The 18,086-nt window shown below is 51.8% G+C and overlaps 1 protein-coding gene across 1 annotated transcript in view; it reads right to left on the bottom strand.

The window, feature by feature from the left end:
* papss1 (3'-phosphoadenosine 5'-phosphosulfate synthase 1) overlaps window positions 1-17,334 on the bottom strand; it is a 58,955-nt gene extending 41,621 nt beyond the window's left edge. The window contains exons 1-4 of the mRNA XM_052009085.1: window positions 17,030-17,334; window positions 8,894-9,008; window positions 2,981-3,216; window positions 1,566-1,704 (exon numbers count right to left, since the gene is read on the bottom strand). Of these exons, the coding sequence (XP_051865045.1) occupies window positions 1,566-1,704; window positions 2,981-3,216; window positions 8,894-9,008; window positions 17,030-17,080 (541 nt within the window). The 5' untranslated portion in view covers window positions 17,081-17,334. The remainder of the gene's footprint in view (window positions 1-1,565; window positions 1,705-2,980; window positions 3,217-8,893; window positions 9,009-17,029) is intronic.
* Between the last annotated feature and the right edge of the window lie 752 nt (window positions 17,335-18,086).

Here is an 18,086-nt window from a genome sequence, read left to right as displayed (position 1 = left end):
TAACAATGAAGGGCAAAGACAGCAGTGTATGTTATGTAGTCTACATCTATTTTAGCAAGGCTTTTATCAAGGTCAATATTACAGGTTGGTCAAAATAATAAAAAGCCTACAGGATCCAAGGGAAAGTGGCAAATTCGATCCAAAACAGTCTTACTGGCAAGAAATAAAGGACAATAGTCCATAAGTGTTTTGTGATCAGTAGGGTTTCAAATGGCTCAGTACTTGCTCTCTTGCTTTTTGTTAGATATATTAATGGATTAAATTTATATGCAAGGATTACTATTAAATTTGCAGAAACTGGCCATGTGGTTAACTACAAGGACTGCATAAAGTTATAGATCGTCTGGTCAGTTGGGCAGAAAAGTGGCAAAGGAAATTTAATCTGGAGGAGTGTGAAGTAAGGCATTAAGTGAATGGGACAAGAGAACATACTCAATATCCTCTCGGGTACTGTAATGTGGAGGAACAAAGGATCCTCAGATCCTTAAAAGTAGCAGGACAAATCAATAAGGTGGTTCAGAAGGCACATTATTAGCCAAGGCATAGTTTATAAAAGCAGGGAGGTTAAGCTAGAACTGTTTGTGACACTAATTGGACCACAGCTTGATTATTGCACACAGTTCTGGTCACCAGAAGAGGTACAATTGGACTAGAGAGAATGCAAAGATTTAGTGGATGTTACCAGAGCTGTAATATTGTACCAAGCAAAAAGACTAGGTAAGCTAGGGTTTTCTTCATTAGAAGATGCTCTCTGATACGTGCGCAAACACAATAAGCCCATTTCCAGACAATTAGCGAATGAGATGGCTATTAAATTTACAATCACACTGTCTGACTTCCTTAGTCAATAACAGTTCAACTGTCACAAGATACCTAATCAAAGCACTGTATGAGTTTTCAATGTTTGTCTCAAGTTAACAACACTGATTTCATCTTAAGAACAAAGGAGTTCAGTGGAACTTAAATGAAGCATTCAAAGGTTAGCAAGGGACTTGAGAGATGAGGAGAAACCCTTGCCACTGCCAGGAAGGCCAAAAGCCCGAGTTCCTCCAGCAGATTGTTTGTTGACCCAAACTGAAAAATGATTACAAAAGGGAGGTGCAGGAGATTCTTCTTATAAATGAAAATAAAATTGTGAACTGGAATACACTGTGAAAGTGTAATGGAAGTAAATTAAATAGCAATCTATAAAATGCAACTTTATAGATACACAAGAAAAAAAATTATAGGATTATGAGAAAAGAGAATGGGAATGGAACTACTCAGAGAGCATTTCCAAAGCTGAAGAGACAAAATGAATTGACCAGCCTCCTTCTCTAGTGCAAGATCCTAAAACATAAGCAAAGATTCACAACCTTGAAAGATGAAGGAATGTGTGGATGTGGAAAAGAGTGAATGGTGATCATTAGCTGCATTTTCAATTAGATATTATCCGAACACACCAATAAAAAGATTTTTTTTCCAAAACAAAGTTTAAATAAATAACCAAAGTACAATCACACCTCACAAGTGACCCACCACCCACAAGTTTCTTCATTTGCTCCATGTATTCTTATGGCACACACCTTTTATCTCTCCAGCTCTGGCCTTTTTGTAAAGTCCCTTCACGTCCCTGCTCTCACAGACGTATAGTGGAGCATCAACAAATATTTCAAAAAAAGGCAGACCAGCACTTTCATGTATGCTTCTGCTATTTTTCCGATCCTGTCAAATAGAAGGTTAAGATTTAAAAGATGAGAAATATCAAGCATTCTATCCCACAATGACGTCATTTGACATGCAGTATTAAAATTTTAAAAAACTGCAAAGTGAAACAGTGGTTTTCTATTTTTTGTCACGTCGAAGATTATTTTATATATTTTTTTAATTATGCTTTGGGTTTCACTGGATTCATTCATCACACCTTGACACACACACACACACACACACCAAGACCAATGCCATTCTTGCAGTCATTGAAGGATATACAAAGCAAACAGATGTGACAAGCTCCCTTCAAAAGTGATAAGCTTTTACTTCATACCCTGAGATTCAGAACTCACTTTCTTTTTGGCAGTTTGTATCAGCTGCATTTACATGCTTGGTTGGGGGCGTGGTGGGGGGAGTGGGGAAGGGACAGAGGCAGGCAGATGACTGAGGAAGAAACGGGATGGGGGAGGCAGGCTGGCTGAGAGGTTGGGGGAAGAGGGAGGTGGGAAGGAATTTTCAGAGAATGTGTTTAGATTTCATATTTCGTGAAGGAGCAAATTCATAACTGGGATACTTGTGGGATAATGAGACTTTGTGCAAGGCAGATTATGCTGAGCTGCAATGTGAATAAGAATTTACAATACCATGTTGCAGTTCAAACAATGATGTACCGAGATCAATGATGAAAATAGATCTTATGTACTGAACATGCCAATGCAAATTAGTGCAAATGTTTCTGAAGGCTCCATCTACTGTCCAAAACCTGTAATTACAATGTTACCACATTACGGGGGCTTGTATTCCCAGAAAACCGCCTATATGGTGATTGGTGATTTTCTGTAACGCAAAGCTGCGCCATCTATACACGCGTTAAGAAACACAAGTTAGAAATAAATTGTGTTGACTTATTTCCTTCTCACCCACCCCCCTCCCCAAATTCCATGAAAGCAAATTTTATTCCACATCTCAAATTTTTGGGTAGTAATTTATGAATTCTGTCTAAGCAAATTTCTATTACCTGAAAGGACATAACGCAGAAGGTTGCCTGTATATGGGATTTGCATTTTAAATGCATACAACAGCACTTTCAATGTTAAAATGTTAACATAGAAGAAAGACTTAAACTATCACAAAAGGCAATTCCCCATGCAAGATTTTTAATGTGTATTGAAACCAATGAGTCAAATGTGAATGTTATTGCAAATAATGAATGCTTACAAGGTGAAGCAGTTGAAGATGAAATGAATAACTAAAACAAAAAATTCTTAAAGACACACGAATGGAGAAGTACCTTTGTATATGGAGAAATAAAACTGGCAAGGCACACAAGTCCAGCATCTGCAAACAGTTTGGCTACTTCAGCAATACGTCGAATGTTCTCTTCGCGATCTCCGGGGCTAAAGCCCAGGTTTTTGTTTAAACCTTGTCGAATGTTGTCACCGTCCAATGTATAGCAGGGTATCCCATGGCAAACTAAGTACTCCTCCAGTGCCATGCTAACTGTTGTCTTACCAGCTCCAGATAAGCCTATCAAACAGCAAAATAGAAAATAAACTAAGCACACTTAATAAAATACATCTTCATACAAATATATTACAAAGTATAACCTCAGGACATTCCAAAGCTTTTGAGTTAATGATTAATTGACTGGAAAAAAAATTGAAAATGCTAAAAGTAGTCAGCAGGTCAGGTAGCATCTGCAGAGAGACAAGTTTCAGGTCATTTACTCATAAAAGGTCATTGAATTGAAGCATTAACTGTTACTCTGTCCACAGATATTACTTGATGGGCAAAGTATTTTCAGCACTTTTTATTGCAGGTCTCCAACATTCACTGAACTATACTTCTGATTAGGTACCAGAAAACTGGGGGCGCAGCTAATGCTGTGCCTTTATTCAAGAAGGGCTCCAAGGACAAGCCAGGGAACTACATGCCAGTGAACCTAACATCAGTAGTGGGAAACTTACTGGAGGGGATTCTGAGAGGCAGGATCTACTTGCATTTGTAAAGACAAGGACTGCATTGCTTTGTGCCAGGGAAATTACGTTGGAAATTACATCTCACAAATTTGATTTTTTGAAGAGGCGACCAAGAGGATTGATGAGGGCAGGATGGTAGACATCTACATCGACTTTATTAAAGCCTTTGACATGGTCTTACGTGGTAGCCTGATCCAGAAGGTTAGATCATATGGGATCCAGGGCGACCTAGCCAATTGCATACAAAGTTGCCTTGGTGGCAGGAAGCAGAGGATGGTAGTGGAGGGTTGCTTTACAGATTGGAGGCCTGCGACCAGCAGTGTGCCGCAGAGAGTGGTACTGGGTCCACTGTTGTTTTGTCATCTATATTAAAAATTTGGATAAGAATGCAGCTGGCATGGTTAATAAGTTTGCGGATGACACCAAAATTAGTGGTATAGCGGACAATGAAGAAAGTTATCTAAGATTACAACAGGATCTAGATCAACTGGGAAAGTGAACCGAGGAATGACAGATGGAATTTAACTCAGACAAGTCCAAAGTGTTGCACTTTGGAAAGTTAAACCAGGGCAGAACTTGCACAGTCAATGGCAGAACAGAGAGACCTAGAGGTACAAGTATATAGTTCCCTGAAATTGGCAATAGAGGTAGACAGGATAGAGAAGGCAGCGCTTGGCACGCTTGCCTTTGTCAGTCAGGGCATATAGTACAAGAGTGGTAATGGGACGTTACAATTGTACAAGACGTTGGTGAGACCTCACTTGGAATATTGCGTGCAGTTCTGGTCACGCAGCTATAGGAAGGATGTCACTGAGCTGGACACAGTGCAGAAAAGATTCATGATGATGTTACCAGGACTGGAGGGCTTGAATAGGCTGGAACATTTTTCCCTGGAGAATTGTAAGCTGAGAGATGACCTTATAGAGGTATATAAAATCATGAGAGGCATAGATAAGGTGAATAGTCAAGTCTTTTTCCCAGGGTAGGGCAGTCTAAAACTAGAGGGCACAGGTTTAAGGTAAGGGGATCCGAGGGGCAACTTTCAAACAGAGGGTGAAAAATGCTAAGATGCTGGAGGAACTCAGCAGGCCAGGCAGCATCTGTGGAGAAAACCAGGTGGTCAACACTTCAGGTCAGGACCCTTCTTCGGGACTGAAGATGGGAAAAGCAGAAGCCCAATATAGGAGGGAAAAGCAGAGCAGTGATAAGTGGACAAAAGAGGGGAGGCAGGGTGGGCACAGGGTGATGATAGGTAGATGCAGGTAAGAGATAGTGATAGACAGGTGTGCGGGAGGAGGGGAGAGCAGATCCATCGGGGGATGGGTCAAAGGTAAGGAGCGAAAGGAAACAAAAGGGTAGAAAAAAGAGATAGGTTAGGAAAGGGAAGAAGAGAATAAGTATGGTGAAATGGTGGGGTTGTAGGGATTAATTAAAGTGGGAGAATTCAATGTTCATGCCATTAGGCTGCAAGGTTCCAAGATGGAAAATGAGGTGCTGTTCCTCCAGTTTGCGCTTGGAATCCTCCTGGCAGTGGAGGAGGCCAAGGACTGACATATCTGTGATGGTGTGGGAGAGGGAGTTGAAGTGACTGACACCAGGGAAATGCAGATCGCGGTTATGGACAGTGGATAGAGTGCAGGTCACAGTCACCTAGTCTGCATTTGCTCTCACCAATGTAGAGGAGGCCACACTTGGAGCACCGAATGCAGTAGATGATATTAAAGGAGGTGCAGGTGAATCTCTGTCTCACCTGAAAGGACTGTTTGGGTCCCTGGATGGAAGTGGTGTAGGGGCAGGTGTTGCACCTATGGCAGGGGCAGTGGAAAGTTCCCAGGGTGGGATGGGTGGGGAGTGGAAAGAGGAGTGAACCAGGGAGTCGCAGAGAGAGCAGTCCCTGCAAAAGGCAGAAAGGGATGGGGAGGGAAGATATGCCTGCTGGTGGGGTCCCGTTGGAGATGGTGGAAGTGGCGGGGAATGATGTGTTGGATACGTAGGCCGGTGGGATGAAATGTGAGGACAAGGGGGGACCCTATCCCTGTTGGGTCTGGGAGGGGTGGGGGTGAGAGCAGAGGGGCGGGAAATGGAAGAGATACGGGTGCAAGCTCTCTCGACCACAGTTGGGGGCGGGGGGGGGGTGGGATGCAGGGGGGGAGCCCTGGTTAGAAAAGGAATTGGACATCTTGGATGTCCTGGAGTGGAAAGCCTCATCATGGGAGCAGATGCAGTGGAGGCAGAGAAACTGAGAAAAAGGAACTGCATCCTTGCAAGAGACAGGGTGGGAGAAGCTGCAAACGAGACTGAAGGAACAACCTCATTTTCTGTCTTGAACCTTGCAGCCTAGTGGCATGAACATTGAATTCTCCCACTTCAAGGAATCCCCACCCCCACCATGCTTCTTCACTTCTTCCCTTTCCTAGCCGCTCTCTTTTTTCTACTTTTTTTTCCTTTCTCTTCTTACCTTTGACCCATCCCCTGGTGGATCTGCTCTCCCCTTCTCCCCCGCACCTGCCCATCACTGTCTCTTACCTGCATCTACTTATCATCACCCTGTGCTCACCCCGCCTCCGCTCTTTTGTCCACCTATCACTGCTCTGCTTTTCCCTCCTATATATATTGGGCTTCTTCTTTTCCCATCTTCAGTCCTGAAGAAGGGTCCTGACCTGAAATGTTGACTGCCTGGTTTTCTCCACGGATGCTGCCTGGCTTGCCGAGTTCCTCCAGCATCCAGCATCTGCAGTCCTTTATTTCTCACAGAGGGTGGTGGATATATGGAATGAGCTGCCAGAGGAAGTGATAGAGGTGGGTACAATTACAATGTTTAAAAGACATTTGGACAGGTACAAGGACAGGAAAGGTTTAGAGGGATATGGGCCGAGTGCAGGCAAATGGGACAAGCTCAGAGAGGTAACTTGGTTGGAATAGACAAGTTGGGCTGAAGGACCTGTTTTTGTGTCACGAGACTATGATTACTTAAAGGTAGATGGCTATGATTAGCTAACAACTTCACTATCATTGCATAATGCAGCTATCAGAACAGCTTACAGTGAAATACCCGAACTTTGCTCCATTATCTAACAGCTACCACATTCCTAATGATGTATTGTTGAGAGAAGATTGAATTTACCAGCTAAGGAAATGAACTGACAAATTTGAATTCATCTCGATTTTTTTCTGAAAAGGGATGCTGTTGGAACAATAAGTATACTAGAACATGACTGCCTTTCTTTCAACTGTGCCCAAGCTGGGCCATAGTATCTCACTGAAAAGTGCTTCAGCATGGTAATGAAATGTCCATCTGATTCATTCAAGTTTTAGAAGGAAAGCTTCAAAGTCTTTGGACTCTGAAATTAAAGTGCTATTACCAAGCAAAAGTTGATATCCTGCCTAAATGTGCTTTACAGTACAGAAGTAGCAAGATCTCCACTCACTTCTAGGTTGAAGACATAACTTGCATGGGCCCCAAGCTATGCCTACCTTTCTGATACATGAAGCAGGTCTTGTTTTAGTCCCACCCAGACTCCCTCCCTTAACATCTTATCCAGTACATTGACAACTGTATTGGTGTTACTTCCTGCACTCACACAGAACTTGAAAATTTCATTACTTTTGCTGCCAATTTCCATCCTATTCTCATCTTCACATGATCCATCCCTTTTTGCATCTCTATCGCCATTTCAGGAGAAGAGTGAGACACAAACATCAGTGCTCCTCCAAGCTCTGAATTCAGTCTCTGGTCTCTAACGTCAGAAGAACTCAGCCAGAACTAGCAAGCTCCGACGGGGGGGGATTCCACAGGAAATTGCCACTCCATCCTCTGATGCTCAGCATTTCTTTGACTTTCACATCTGTGTGCACTGCAACATGGAAGTCAAAGATTGCTGCATGTTTGACCTGCCACTTTGCTGTAGACTCACCACCGAATCCAGAGGTGATTCTGAATTGCAGAGTTGAAGGGCCAGGTAAACTTAGCTTCTGGTGTTTTAAACTTTATGCCAGCCCTGATTGACATGTAAGCAATAACCCCTTTCTTGTGAATGAGACTTACGATCCTTGTTAAATTTTAAGTTCAGATTTTTCTTTGTCATTATATTAATGTTTTCATATAAAAATAGTACTGTACATTAAACTTAATTTTTATTCATTATTTACATTATCTTTACATATCTCTGAATATCTGAAATATTTAAAATTAGTGGAACATACCTTTGTCAGAGTTCGCCACTCAAAACCTGGTCACCATTTGCAGATTGCTCCACTTGCAGAAGTGAAGGAAATCTGAAATTGAAGTGGAGGCCTCCAGTGGATGCCACATTGTCACAAGATGCAAGTGTGGCCAGTACAGCTGTGAGGTTGGATCAAGCACAATTCGGCTACAGGCATTATGACCAGGCTCTGAGCTAAGTTGACTGAATAATGGCAGCAGATTTCCTCCCTTTAAAGACATTGGTGAGCCAAATAATTTTTAAGAGAATATGGTCTCTGTTTTTGATATTAACTTTTTATTCCAAATTTCTTTTTAATTCAGTTCATTATACTTCCCAAACTGCCCTGTCAGATTCCAATTAGCTTCTCCACATCCCTGGATTACTACTATTGTAATAAAGCCACAATTCTACCACATCCACTGTAGAGAAGAACATAGTGCCAGAAACAGATCACAAGAGTTGAAGAATTCATTTTTTTTTATGTTCACATTTCCTTATAAAGTAAAAGGAGGCCATTCAGCCTACCAAGTCTACGTTGGTTCTCAGAGCATGCTATCAGTCCCATTTCCCCACTTATTTCCCTGTAACCTATATTCCCAACAATTCCACCCTGATTCTCCTACTACTCATTGTCTTGGGAGTTCTGGAAGGAAACTAGAGCAAACTACACAATCTCAGGTAGAAAGTGTTAACCCCACACGTCACATCAGTGGTCAGGATCAAACCTGGGTCATTAGAGCTGTGAGCTCACATAATTTACAATGTCCAAGAAGTACTACTGAAAATGATATACTAAAGGAAAAGGTAATCCAACATGAATAAACAGGACTGCAACTTGAACTGAACATGAACGTTGACATTTGGGCAAATTGGAGTTTAGTTAGCGTGTGAATAGGAGCGTGGCAAGAAAGATACGCAGGCTTTTGATTGCATTAAGTACTGTACAAGGAAGAGGTGGGCAAGGTAGAAGAGTTTAAGAGAACTGCTAGAAGCATTTAACAACAGAACAATGAACATTACCTGTAAGCCAGACAGTGCACCCACGAAAGCCACCTCTGGTTCCTACAACTTGTCCACGCTTGTTCCTGCTAACATGGTGAGCTTGGAAGGTCACATTGGTTGCCCTCTGTTTACCCTATAAGATGCACCAATGAGAAGTGAATGGTAAGTACAGAATGATTAAAGTTACTTCATGGGGAAAAAAACAAACACACAACTCTACACTGATAGCTGTATAACCAATGAAAGTGCATAAATAGAAGGTATTTATGCAAGTCAATTAAAGAACTTGGAGACAACTTCCCCAAAAGTGTCTAGAATGCAGAACTTGCTACCTTATGGAACAGTCAGGACAAATAGCATTGACCCTTAATGAGGAAGTTAAATAAGAGCATAAGGGAGAAAGAAAGAGAATCTTATTTCATGAGGATTAGATAGAGCAGGAGGAGGCTTAAATGAAATAGAAGACTCCAACAGAGTTTAAGTATTAAGGTGTACAAGATGATAAGAGACATAGATCGAGGTGGACAGTCAGAGGCAGAGTGGTAAGTTCTATGCAATTCTATTTCACATTGAATGTGACATGGTGTTGGCTCTAGATTAAGTATGGGTCTTCAGAATTCTGAATATTGTCCTTCAAAACTTATCTCAAATGAATTCTTCAGGGAGTCCTTGGATTTTAGGCAGCCTTTAGATTTTATTTCCTAGCAATTATCTTGAAAAAACTATAAATACCCTTTCTAAGTTAAAGTTAAATTCATGCAGTAACATCATTGTATTATCAAGATACCAGCATGGAATGGCAAGGTCAGAAAATGATTTAAGCACAGGGATGAGAACTTAAATTTGATGCAGCAAGGAAATGGGATCCAATGTACACCACAAGGTGAGTGTGACAGGGCAGGGCAAAATAGATGCACCATAACGTTGAGATGGACTGATGGGCGCAAAGCGAGATTTGGTTAAAACAGCATGGAATTGCTAAAATCAGGAGTTGAGAATGGGATAACTGATTTCAGTGGTTGATGGGCAAACATGAGGCAATGTTATGGAGATGAATGAAGTTGGAAGCTCCACTTGCCGTCAACCGGGAAGGCAGCAACTGTAAATAGTCTGGGTTTCTCTTAAGTAGATATTTAGGGCATGGAATCTGTAGTGAGGGAATGGAATTTGTAGAGAGGTCAGTGAAGGACAGTGATTTCAGCTATAGATCATTCAAGGCTGGCCATCAATGTTAAGTATACATCAGGTCCATATTCCATGCCAATTCAGTACTTGTCATCATGGAAACATCTTGACATTAGGTAATAAATACCCTGGACAACTTCCCAACACTTTAGGGTTTAGGGGTAAAAAAAAAGTCACAGAGCAAAAATTTCCTGTGTGCAAACTGCAGCAAGGTCAATAAGCACCCTTTGAACCATTTGTTATTTCACTGAATGCAGTAAATCTGACACAAGGTGAAAATGCAAGTAGTATGTACCATCTTAAAGAGAAAAGTGGGACATTTGGATTTGAGAACCTGATGGTGGCTTAAGTCAGCTTTTCTCTCTGGAAACATGAATTTGCCGGTAATTTACTTTCAACACGTTTTTTCTGTTGGTTGACATTGATCTACAGTCTCTGGAATATTCAGTCTGTTGCTTGGAGCACCAGGACAATGACTATGATTTACACAGGGAGTTTTGCTATATTAAAGTTACTAAGGGCCAGCAATGTGTAAAACAACAAGACAGCAATAGTGGGAGGGGAATAATCTCAACCTGTGCATTGAAATTACTTATGTAATGAAATTAATCTCGGCAGAACCAACAGAACATGAGGTCAATATGGTTTGAGTCATGACTCCCAGTTGTTCCTATCTATACTGAAAGACCACATATATGATTATCAGCCATTTAATAAGACTACAATGTATGCCTAAATTGCTGTTGTAGGATCTGTGGGGGTGGAGATGGGAGGAATGGGAGAAGTAATTGTGTTTGCTCTGAATAATCAAGATCTGTGGAATGCCGTCATTGTGGATCAGTGGGAGGAAGAATCTGAAAAGAATGCACCATTGGTCCTCTGCAGTGAGCTGAACAGACCCAGGCCAAAGAAATGACTACAATACGAACAAATCTGCCTCTCCAGTTTTATAACTTCAGTCAACTAAAAAATAAATTCACAACCTCTGTTGAGATTCACATTGAAACAGTTGACCAAAGGAACAACACTCAATTTGTTTTTAGGAGGAGATTTATTACACCCTTACCCTCAAGGGAATTTTGTAAATACCCAAGATACTATTTTTAACATTGGAGTACCTAAAATCTTAACTCCCTCGTCTCCTTTCCTGCTATAGTTTGCTGTCAGCTGGTTAATCAGGTGCCAGACACCTGCAGAAATGCATATAAACAACTTTGTGTGGCTAATTCCACAGTAAAGGTTGAAGCCTTGGTGGGATTGCAGAAACAGCTGATGTCTATGGGTGGTTTAGGGTCTCAAAATTAACTTTGGCCGCTTGGTTACAAACCCTAGCTTTAGGCTAGCATGCAACCTTTTTGCTGACTTGGGTGTAGTCAGTGCCTTCAGCAAGAATGGTAAACTCATGGTGAACTAAAATTAACCAAATGCGTATTCCAAGATGCTAAGGGACCTTGTATCAGCACTGATGTTTTCAGGTGCATTGAACAGTGAGAGGAAATCCTGGAGAATGTGTTTACACAAACACAAGTTTTTCTGCTGGACCCGCTCCTCTCACACCTCCTCCGCCCTCTCATCCCCCTCCCTCCTCTCCCACATCCCTCCCCCCCTCCTCTCTTCCCCCCTCCCTCCTCCCCACCTCTCTCTCCCCCACTCTCTCCCCCAATCCCATCCCCCTCCCTCCACATTCCCCCTCCATCCCCCCTCCCCTCCATACCCCTTCTCCTCCCATTCCCCCCAATTCCCCTCTCCACATTCCCTCTCCACATTCCTCATCCTACATTCCCTCCCCCTCCATCCCCCTCCCCTTCCTTTCCCCCCTCCATCCCCCTCCCCCTCCTCCTCACCTTCCCCCACTCCCCTTCCCCCTCCCCCTCTCCTCCTCCCCTCCCCACTTCCCTCCCCTCCTCCTCCTCCCCTTCCCCTCCCCCTCCTCCGCCCCTCCCCCCTTCCCCTCCCCTCCTCCCCGTCCCTTCCCTCCCCCTCCTCCCCTTCCCCCTCCCCTCCCCCTCCCCATCCCCCCTCCCTCTGCTCCTCCTCCCTCCCTCTCCCCCTCCCTCCTCCCCATCCTCTCCCCTCATCCCCCACCTCCCCTCCCCCCAATCCCATCCCCTTCCCCCTCTCCACATTCACCCTCCATCCCCCCTCCCCCTCCATACCCCTTCTCTCTCCCACTCCCCCCCCTCCTCGCCGCTTCCCCTTGTCCCCCAAGTTCCCCTCTCCCACATTCCCCTCCGCACCCTTCCCCCCTCCCCTTCTCCCCCCTCCTCCTCCCCTTCCCCTCCCTCCTCCTCCTCCCCTTCCCCCCTCCCTCCCCCTCCTCCTTCCCTGTCCCCCCTCCTCCCTCCTCTCCCCTCCCCATCCCCCTCCCCTTCTGCCTCCTCCTCTCCCCCCTCCCCTCCATACCCCTTTCCCCCTCCTCCTCCATACCCTTTCCCCCCTCCCCTCCCCCCCAATTCCCCTCTCCCCCTCCCCCCCAATTCCCCTCTCCCTCCATCCCCCTCCCCTGCCTTTCCCACTCCATTCCCCCTCCTCCTCCCTCCCCCTTCCCCCCCTCCCCCCCTCCCCTTCCCCCTCCCCCTCTCCCCTCCCCCCTCTCCCCTCCCCTTCCCCCCTCCTCCCCCTCCCTTCCCTCCCTCCCCCCCTTCCCCCCCTCCCCCCTTCCACCCTCCCCCCCTTCCACCCCTCCCCCTTCCCCCCTCCCCTCCCCCCTCCCCCTCTCCTCCTCCCCCTCCCCCCCTTTCCTCCTCCCCTCCCCCTCCCCCCCTTTCCTCCTCCCCCTCCCCCTCCCCCCCTTTCCTCCTCCCCTCCCCCCTTTTCCTCATCCCCCTCCCCCCTTTCCTCCTCCTCCCCCTTTCCTCCTCCTCCCCCCTTTCTCCTCCTCCCCCTCCCCCCCTTTCCTCCTCCTCCCCCCCGTTCCTCCTCCTCCCCCTCCCCCCCTTTCCCTCCTCCCCCTCCCCCCCTTTCCTCCTCCCCCTCCCCCCCTTTCCTCCTCCCCCTCCCCCTCCCCCTTCCTCCTCCCCCTCCCCCCCTTTCCTCCTCCCCCTCCCCCCTTTCCTCCTCCCCCTCCCCCCTTTCCTCCTCCCCCTCCCCCCTTTCCTCCTCCTCCTCCCCCTCCCCCTTCCTCCTCCCCCTCCCCCCTTTCCTCCTCCCCCTCCCCCCCTTTCCTCCTCCCCCTCCCCCCCTTTCATTCTCCTCCTCCCCCTCCCTCCTCCCCCTCCCCCCGTTTCTCCTCCTCCGCCTCCCCCCTTTCCTCCTCCTCCTCCTCCCCCCTTTCCTCCTCCTCCCCCTCCCCCTTTCCTCCTCCTCCTCCCCCTCCCCCCTTTCCTCCTCCTCCTCCCCCTCCCCCCTTTCCTCCTCCCCCCCTTTCCTCCCCCTCCCCCCTTTCCTCCTCCCCCTCCCCCCTTTCCTCCTCCTCCCTCCCCCCTTTCCTCCTCCTCCCCCTCCCCCCTTTCCTCCTCCTCCCCCTCCCCCTTTCCTCCTCCTCCCCCTCCCCCCCTTTCCTCCTCCTCCCCCTCCCCCCTTTCCTCCTCCTCCCCCTCCCCCCTTTCCTCCTCCCCCTCCCCCTCCCCTCCTCCCCCTCCCCTCCTCCCCCTCCCCCCTTTCCTCCTCCCCCCCTTTCCTCCTCCCCCCCCTTTCCTCCCCCTCCCCCCTTTCCTCCTCCCCCTCCCCCCTTTCCTCCTCCTCCCCCTCAACCCTTTCCTCCTCTCCTCCCCCTCCCCCCCTTTCCTCCTCCCCCTCCCCCTTTCCTCCTCCTCCCCCTCCCCCCTTTTCCTCCTCCTCCCCCTCCTCGCCCCTTTCCTCCTCCTCCCCCTCCCCCCCTTTCCTCCTCCTCCCCTCCCCCCCTTTCCTCCTGCTCCCCCACCCCCCCTTTCCTCCTCCTCCCCCTTTCCTCCTCCTCCCCCTCCCCTCCTTTCCTCCTCCCCCCTTCCTCCTCCCCCCCTTCCTCCTCCCCTCCCCCTCCTCCTCCTCCTCCCCCTCCCCCCTTTCCTTCCTCCTCCTCCTCCCCCTCCCCCCTTTCCTCCTCCTCCTCCCCCTCCCCCCCCCCCCCCCCCCCTTTCCTCCTCCTCCTCCCCCTCCCCCCTCCTCCTCCTCCCCCTCCCCCTTTCCTCCTCCTCCTCCCCCTCCCCCTCCTCCCCCCTCCCCCTCCCCTTCCCTCCCTCCCCCCTTCCCCCCCTCCCCCTCCCCTCCCCTTTCCCCCTCCCCCCTTTCCTCCTCCCCCCCTTCCCCCCTCCCCCTTCCCCCCCCCCTTTCCCCCTCCCCCCCTTCCTCCTCCCCCCCTCCCCTCCCCCCCTTTCCTCCTCCCCCTCCCCCCTTTCCTCCTCTCCCCCTCCCCCCCTTTCCTCCTCCCCCTCCCTTTCCTCCTCCTCCCTCCCCCCTTCCTCCTCCTCCCCCTCCCCCCTTTCCTCCCCTCCCCTCCCCCCTTTCTCCTCCTCCCCCTCCCCCCTTTCCTCCTCCTCCCCCTCCCCCCCTTTCCTCCTCCTCCCTCCCCCCTTTCTCCTCCTCCCTCCCCCCTTTCCTCCTCCTCCTCCCCTCCCCCCTTTCCTCTCCTCCCCTCCCCCCTTTCCTCCTCCCCCTCCCCCCTTTCCTCCTCCTCCTCCCCTTTCCTCTCATCCCCTCCCCCCTTTCTCCTCCTCCCCTCCCCCCCTTTCCTCCTCCCCTCTCCCCCCCCTCTCCTCCTCCCCCTCCCCCCTTTTCTCCTCCTCCCCTCCCCCCCTTTCCTCCTCCTCCCCCTCCCCCCTTTCCTCCTCCTCCCCCTCCCCCCCTTTCCTCCTCCTCCCCCTCCCCCCCTTTCCTCCTCCTCCCCCTCCCCCCCCTTTCCTCCTCCCCCTCCCCCCCCTCCCCTCCCCCCTCCCCCTCTCCTCCTCCCCTCCCCCCCCTTTCCTCCTCCTCCTCCCCCTCCCCTCCTCCCCCTCCCCCCTTTCCTCATCCCCCCGCTTTCCTCCTCCCCCCCCTTTCCTCCCCCTCCCCCCCTTTCCTCCTCCTCCCCCCCTTTCCTCCTCCCCCTCCCCCCTTTCCTCCTCCTCCCCCTCCCCCCTTTCCTCCTCCCCCTTCCCCCCTTTCCTCCTCCTCCCCCTCCCCCCTTTCTCTCTCCTCCCCCTCCCCCCTTTCCTCCTCCTCCCCTTTCCTCCTCCTCCCCATCCCCCCCTTTCTCCTCCTCCCCCTCCCCCCCTTTTCCTCCTCCTCCCCTCCCCCCCTTTCCTCCTCCTCCCCCTCCCCCCTTTCCTCCTCCTCCCCCTCCCCCCCTTTCCTCCTCCCCCTCCCCCCCTTTCCTCCTCCCCCTCCCCCCCTTTCCTCCTCCCCCTCCCCCCCTTTCCTCCTCCTCCTCCCCCCTCCCCCCCCCTTTCCTCCTCCTCCTCCCCCTCCCCCTTTCCTCCTCCCCCTCCCCTCCCCCCCTTTCCTCCTCCCCCTCCCCCCTTTCCTCCTCCCCCTCCCCCTCCCCCTTCCTCCTCCCCCTCCCCCCCCTTTCCTCCTCCTCCTCCCCTTTCCTCCTCCTCCTCCCCCTCCCCCCCTTTCCTCCTCCTCCTCCCCCTCCCCCCCTTTCCTCCTCCTCCTCCCCCTCCCCCCCTTTCCTCCTCCTCCTCCCCCTCCCCCCTTTCCTCCTCCTCCTCCTCCCCCCTTTCCTCCTCCTCCCCCTTTTCCTCCTCCTCCCCCTCCCCCCTTTCCTCCTCCTCCTCCCCCTCCCCCCCTTTCCTCCTCCTCCTCCCCCCTCCCCCCTCCTCCTCCCCCTCCCCCTTCCTCCTCCCCTCCCCCCTTTCCTCCCTCCTCCCCCTTTTCCTCCTCCTCCCCCTCCCCCCTTTCCTCCTCCTCCTCCCCTCCCCCCTTTCCTCCTCCTCCCCCTCCCCCCTCCTCCTCCCCCTCCCCTTCCTCCTCCCCTCCCCCCTTTCCTCCTCCCCCTCCCCCTTTCCTCCTCCTCCCCTCCCCCCTTTCCTCCTCCTCCCCCCCTCCCCCCTTTCCTCGTCCTCCTCCCCCTCCACCCCCTTTCCTCCTCCTCCTCCCCCTCCCCCCCTTTCCTCCTCCTCCCCCCCTCCCCCCCTTTCCTCCTCCTCCCCCTCCCCCCCTTTCCTCCTCCCCCTCCCCCCTTTCCTCCTCCCCTCCCCTCCCCTTTCTCCTCCTCCTCCCCCTCCCCCCCTTTCCCTCTCCATCCTCCCCCCTTTCCTCCTCCTCCCCCTCCCCCCCCTGTCCTCCTCCTCCCCCCCTCCCCCCCCTTTCCTCCTCCTCCCCCTCCCCCTTTCCTTCCTCCCCCTCCCCCCTTTCCCCCTCCCCCTCCCCCCTTTCCTCCTCCCCCTCCCCCCCCCCTCCCCCCTTTCCTCCTCCTCCTCCTCCCCCTCCCCCCCTTTCCTCCTCCTCCTCCTCCCCCTCCCCCCCTTTCCTCCTCCCCCTCCTCCCCCTCCCCCCCTTTCCTCCTCCCCCTCCCCCCCCTTTCCTCCTCCCCTCCCCCCCCTTTCCTCCTCCCCCTCCCCCCCCTTTCCTCCTCCCCCTCCCCCCCCCTTTCCTCCTCCACCTCCCCCCCCCTTTTCCTCCTCCTCCCCCCCCTTTCCTCCTCCTCCCCCTCCCCCCTTTCCTCCTCCTCCCCCTCCCCCCTTTCCTCCTCCTCCCCCTCCCCCCTTTCCTCCTCCTCCCCCCTTTCCTCCTCCTCCTCCCCTTTCCTCCTCCTCCTCCTCCCCTTTCCTCCTCCTCCTCCTCCCCTTTCCTCCTCCTCCTCCTCCCCTTTCCTCCTCCTCCTCTTCCCTCCTCCTCCCCCCTCCTCCTCCTCCTCCCCCCTCCTCCTCCTCCTCCTCCCCCCCTCCTCCTCCTCCTCCCCCCTCCTCCTCCTCCTCCCCTTTCCTCCTCCTCCTCCCCTTTCCTCCTCCCCTTCTCTCCCCTCCTCCTCCTCCCCTTCTCTCCCCTCCTCCTCCTCCCCTTCTCTCCCCTCCTCACACACTCTCTCTCCACCCCCCGCCGCTTCCCACGGTCCGCCCGCTCTCTCACCCAATTCGGGTTGTTGTTGAGCTTGGCTTTCTTCACCTGCTTCTCCTCCATGGCGAGAGCCCGGGGGACGGGACGGAGCCGGCCACACGGACAGGGCAGTGACGGCCGGGGCCGGGGCTGGGGCCGAGGCCGGCCACACGGACAGGGCAGCGACGGCTGGGGCTGAGGCTGGGGCTGGGGCCGGGGCCGGCCACACAGACGGGGCAGCTGGGGACGGCTCCGCCGGTGTCGCTGCTCCGCCGGCCGGGCAGCTCCGCGAGACGCGACACGCGTCAGGGGCGGGGCTTAGTCGAGTTGTCGCGAGAAAGGGGCCGCTTTGAGCCGGCGGGGGGGAGATCATCAGTGAGCAGTCTGAGGGAAGGGGGGGGTGGAGGGAGCCCAGTTTGAGGGGAGTGTGATGGGAGGGGGAGGGGGAGTGTGATGGGAGGGGGAGGGGGAGGGGGAGTGTGATGGGAGGGGAGGGGGAGGGGGAGGGGGAGTGATGGGAGGGGAGGGGGAGTGTGATGGGAGGGTGGGAGTCATGGTCGGGGGAGTCTGATGGGAGGGGGAAGCCTAAGGGGAAGGGGAAGCCTGATGGGGGGACTCTGATGGGGGGGAGTCCGGTGGAGTGTGATGGTGGAAGGTGTGGGAGGGGGGCTGTGACGGAGTGGGAGGGGTGTGTGACGGAGGGGGAGTGGGAGGGGGGTGTGGCGGAGGGGATGTGATGGAGTGGGAGGGGGAGTGGGAGCTGGATGAGAGGACTGTCCGGGGGTGGGGTTTCTGGTGAGGAGAGGAGGAATCGGGAAGTTGAAGGTGTGAGGGAGCTGTAGTCTGAGGGAGGGGAGCTGGAGGGAGGACAGTCAAATGGAGGGGTTTCTGAGGGAGGAGGAAGAGTTTGGAGAGGGAGGAAGTCAGAGGTGTGAGGTTGCTGTAAGATGAACAGTTGGAGGGAGGTGTTTCTGAGGGAGGAGGTCTCTGGGGAGAGTTTGGGGGAAGTCGGGGGTGTAAGGAAGCTGGAGTAAAGTCACTGGTTCAGGTGTAGGGAAGGGAGTGTACATAGCACAGGGCAGGATGGGAG

This window comes from Pristis pectinata, chromosome 2 (genome assembly GCF_009764475.1).
Source record: "Pristis pectinata isolate sPriPec2 chromosome 2, sPriPec2.1.pri, whole genome shotgun sequence".
NCBI lineage: Eukaryota > Metazoa > Chordata > Chondrichthyes > Rhinopristiformes > Pristidae > Pristis > Pristis pectinata.
This window is presented reverse-complemented; position numbering and strand designations above follow the sequence as displayed.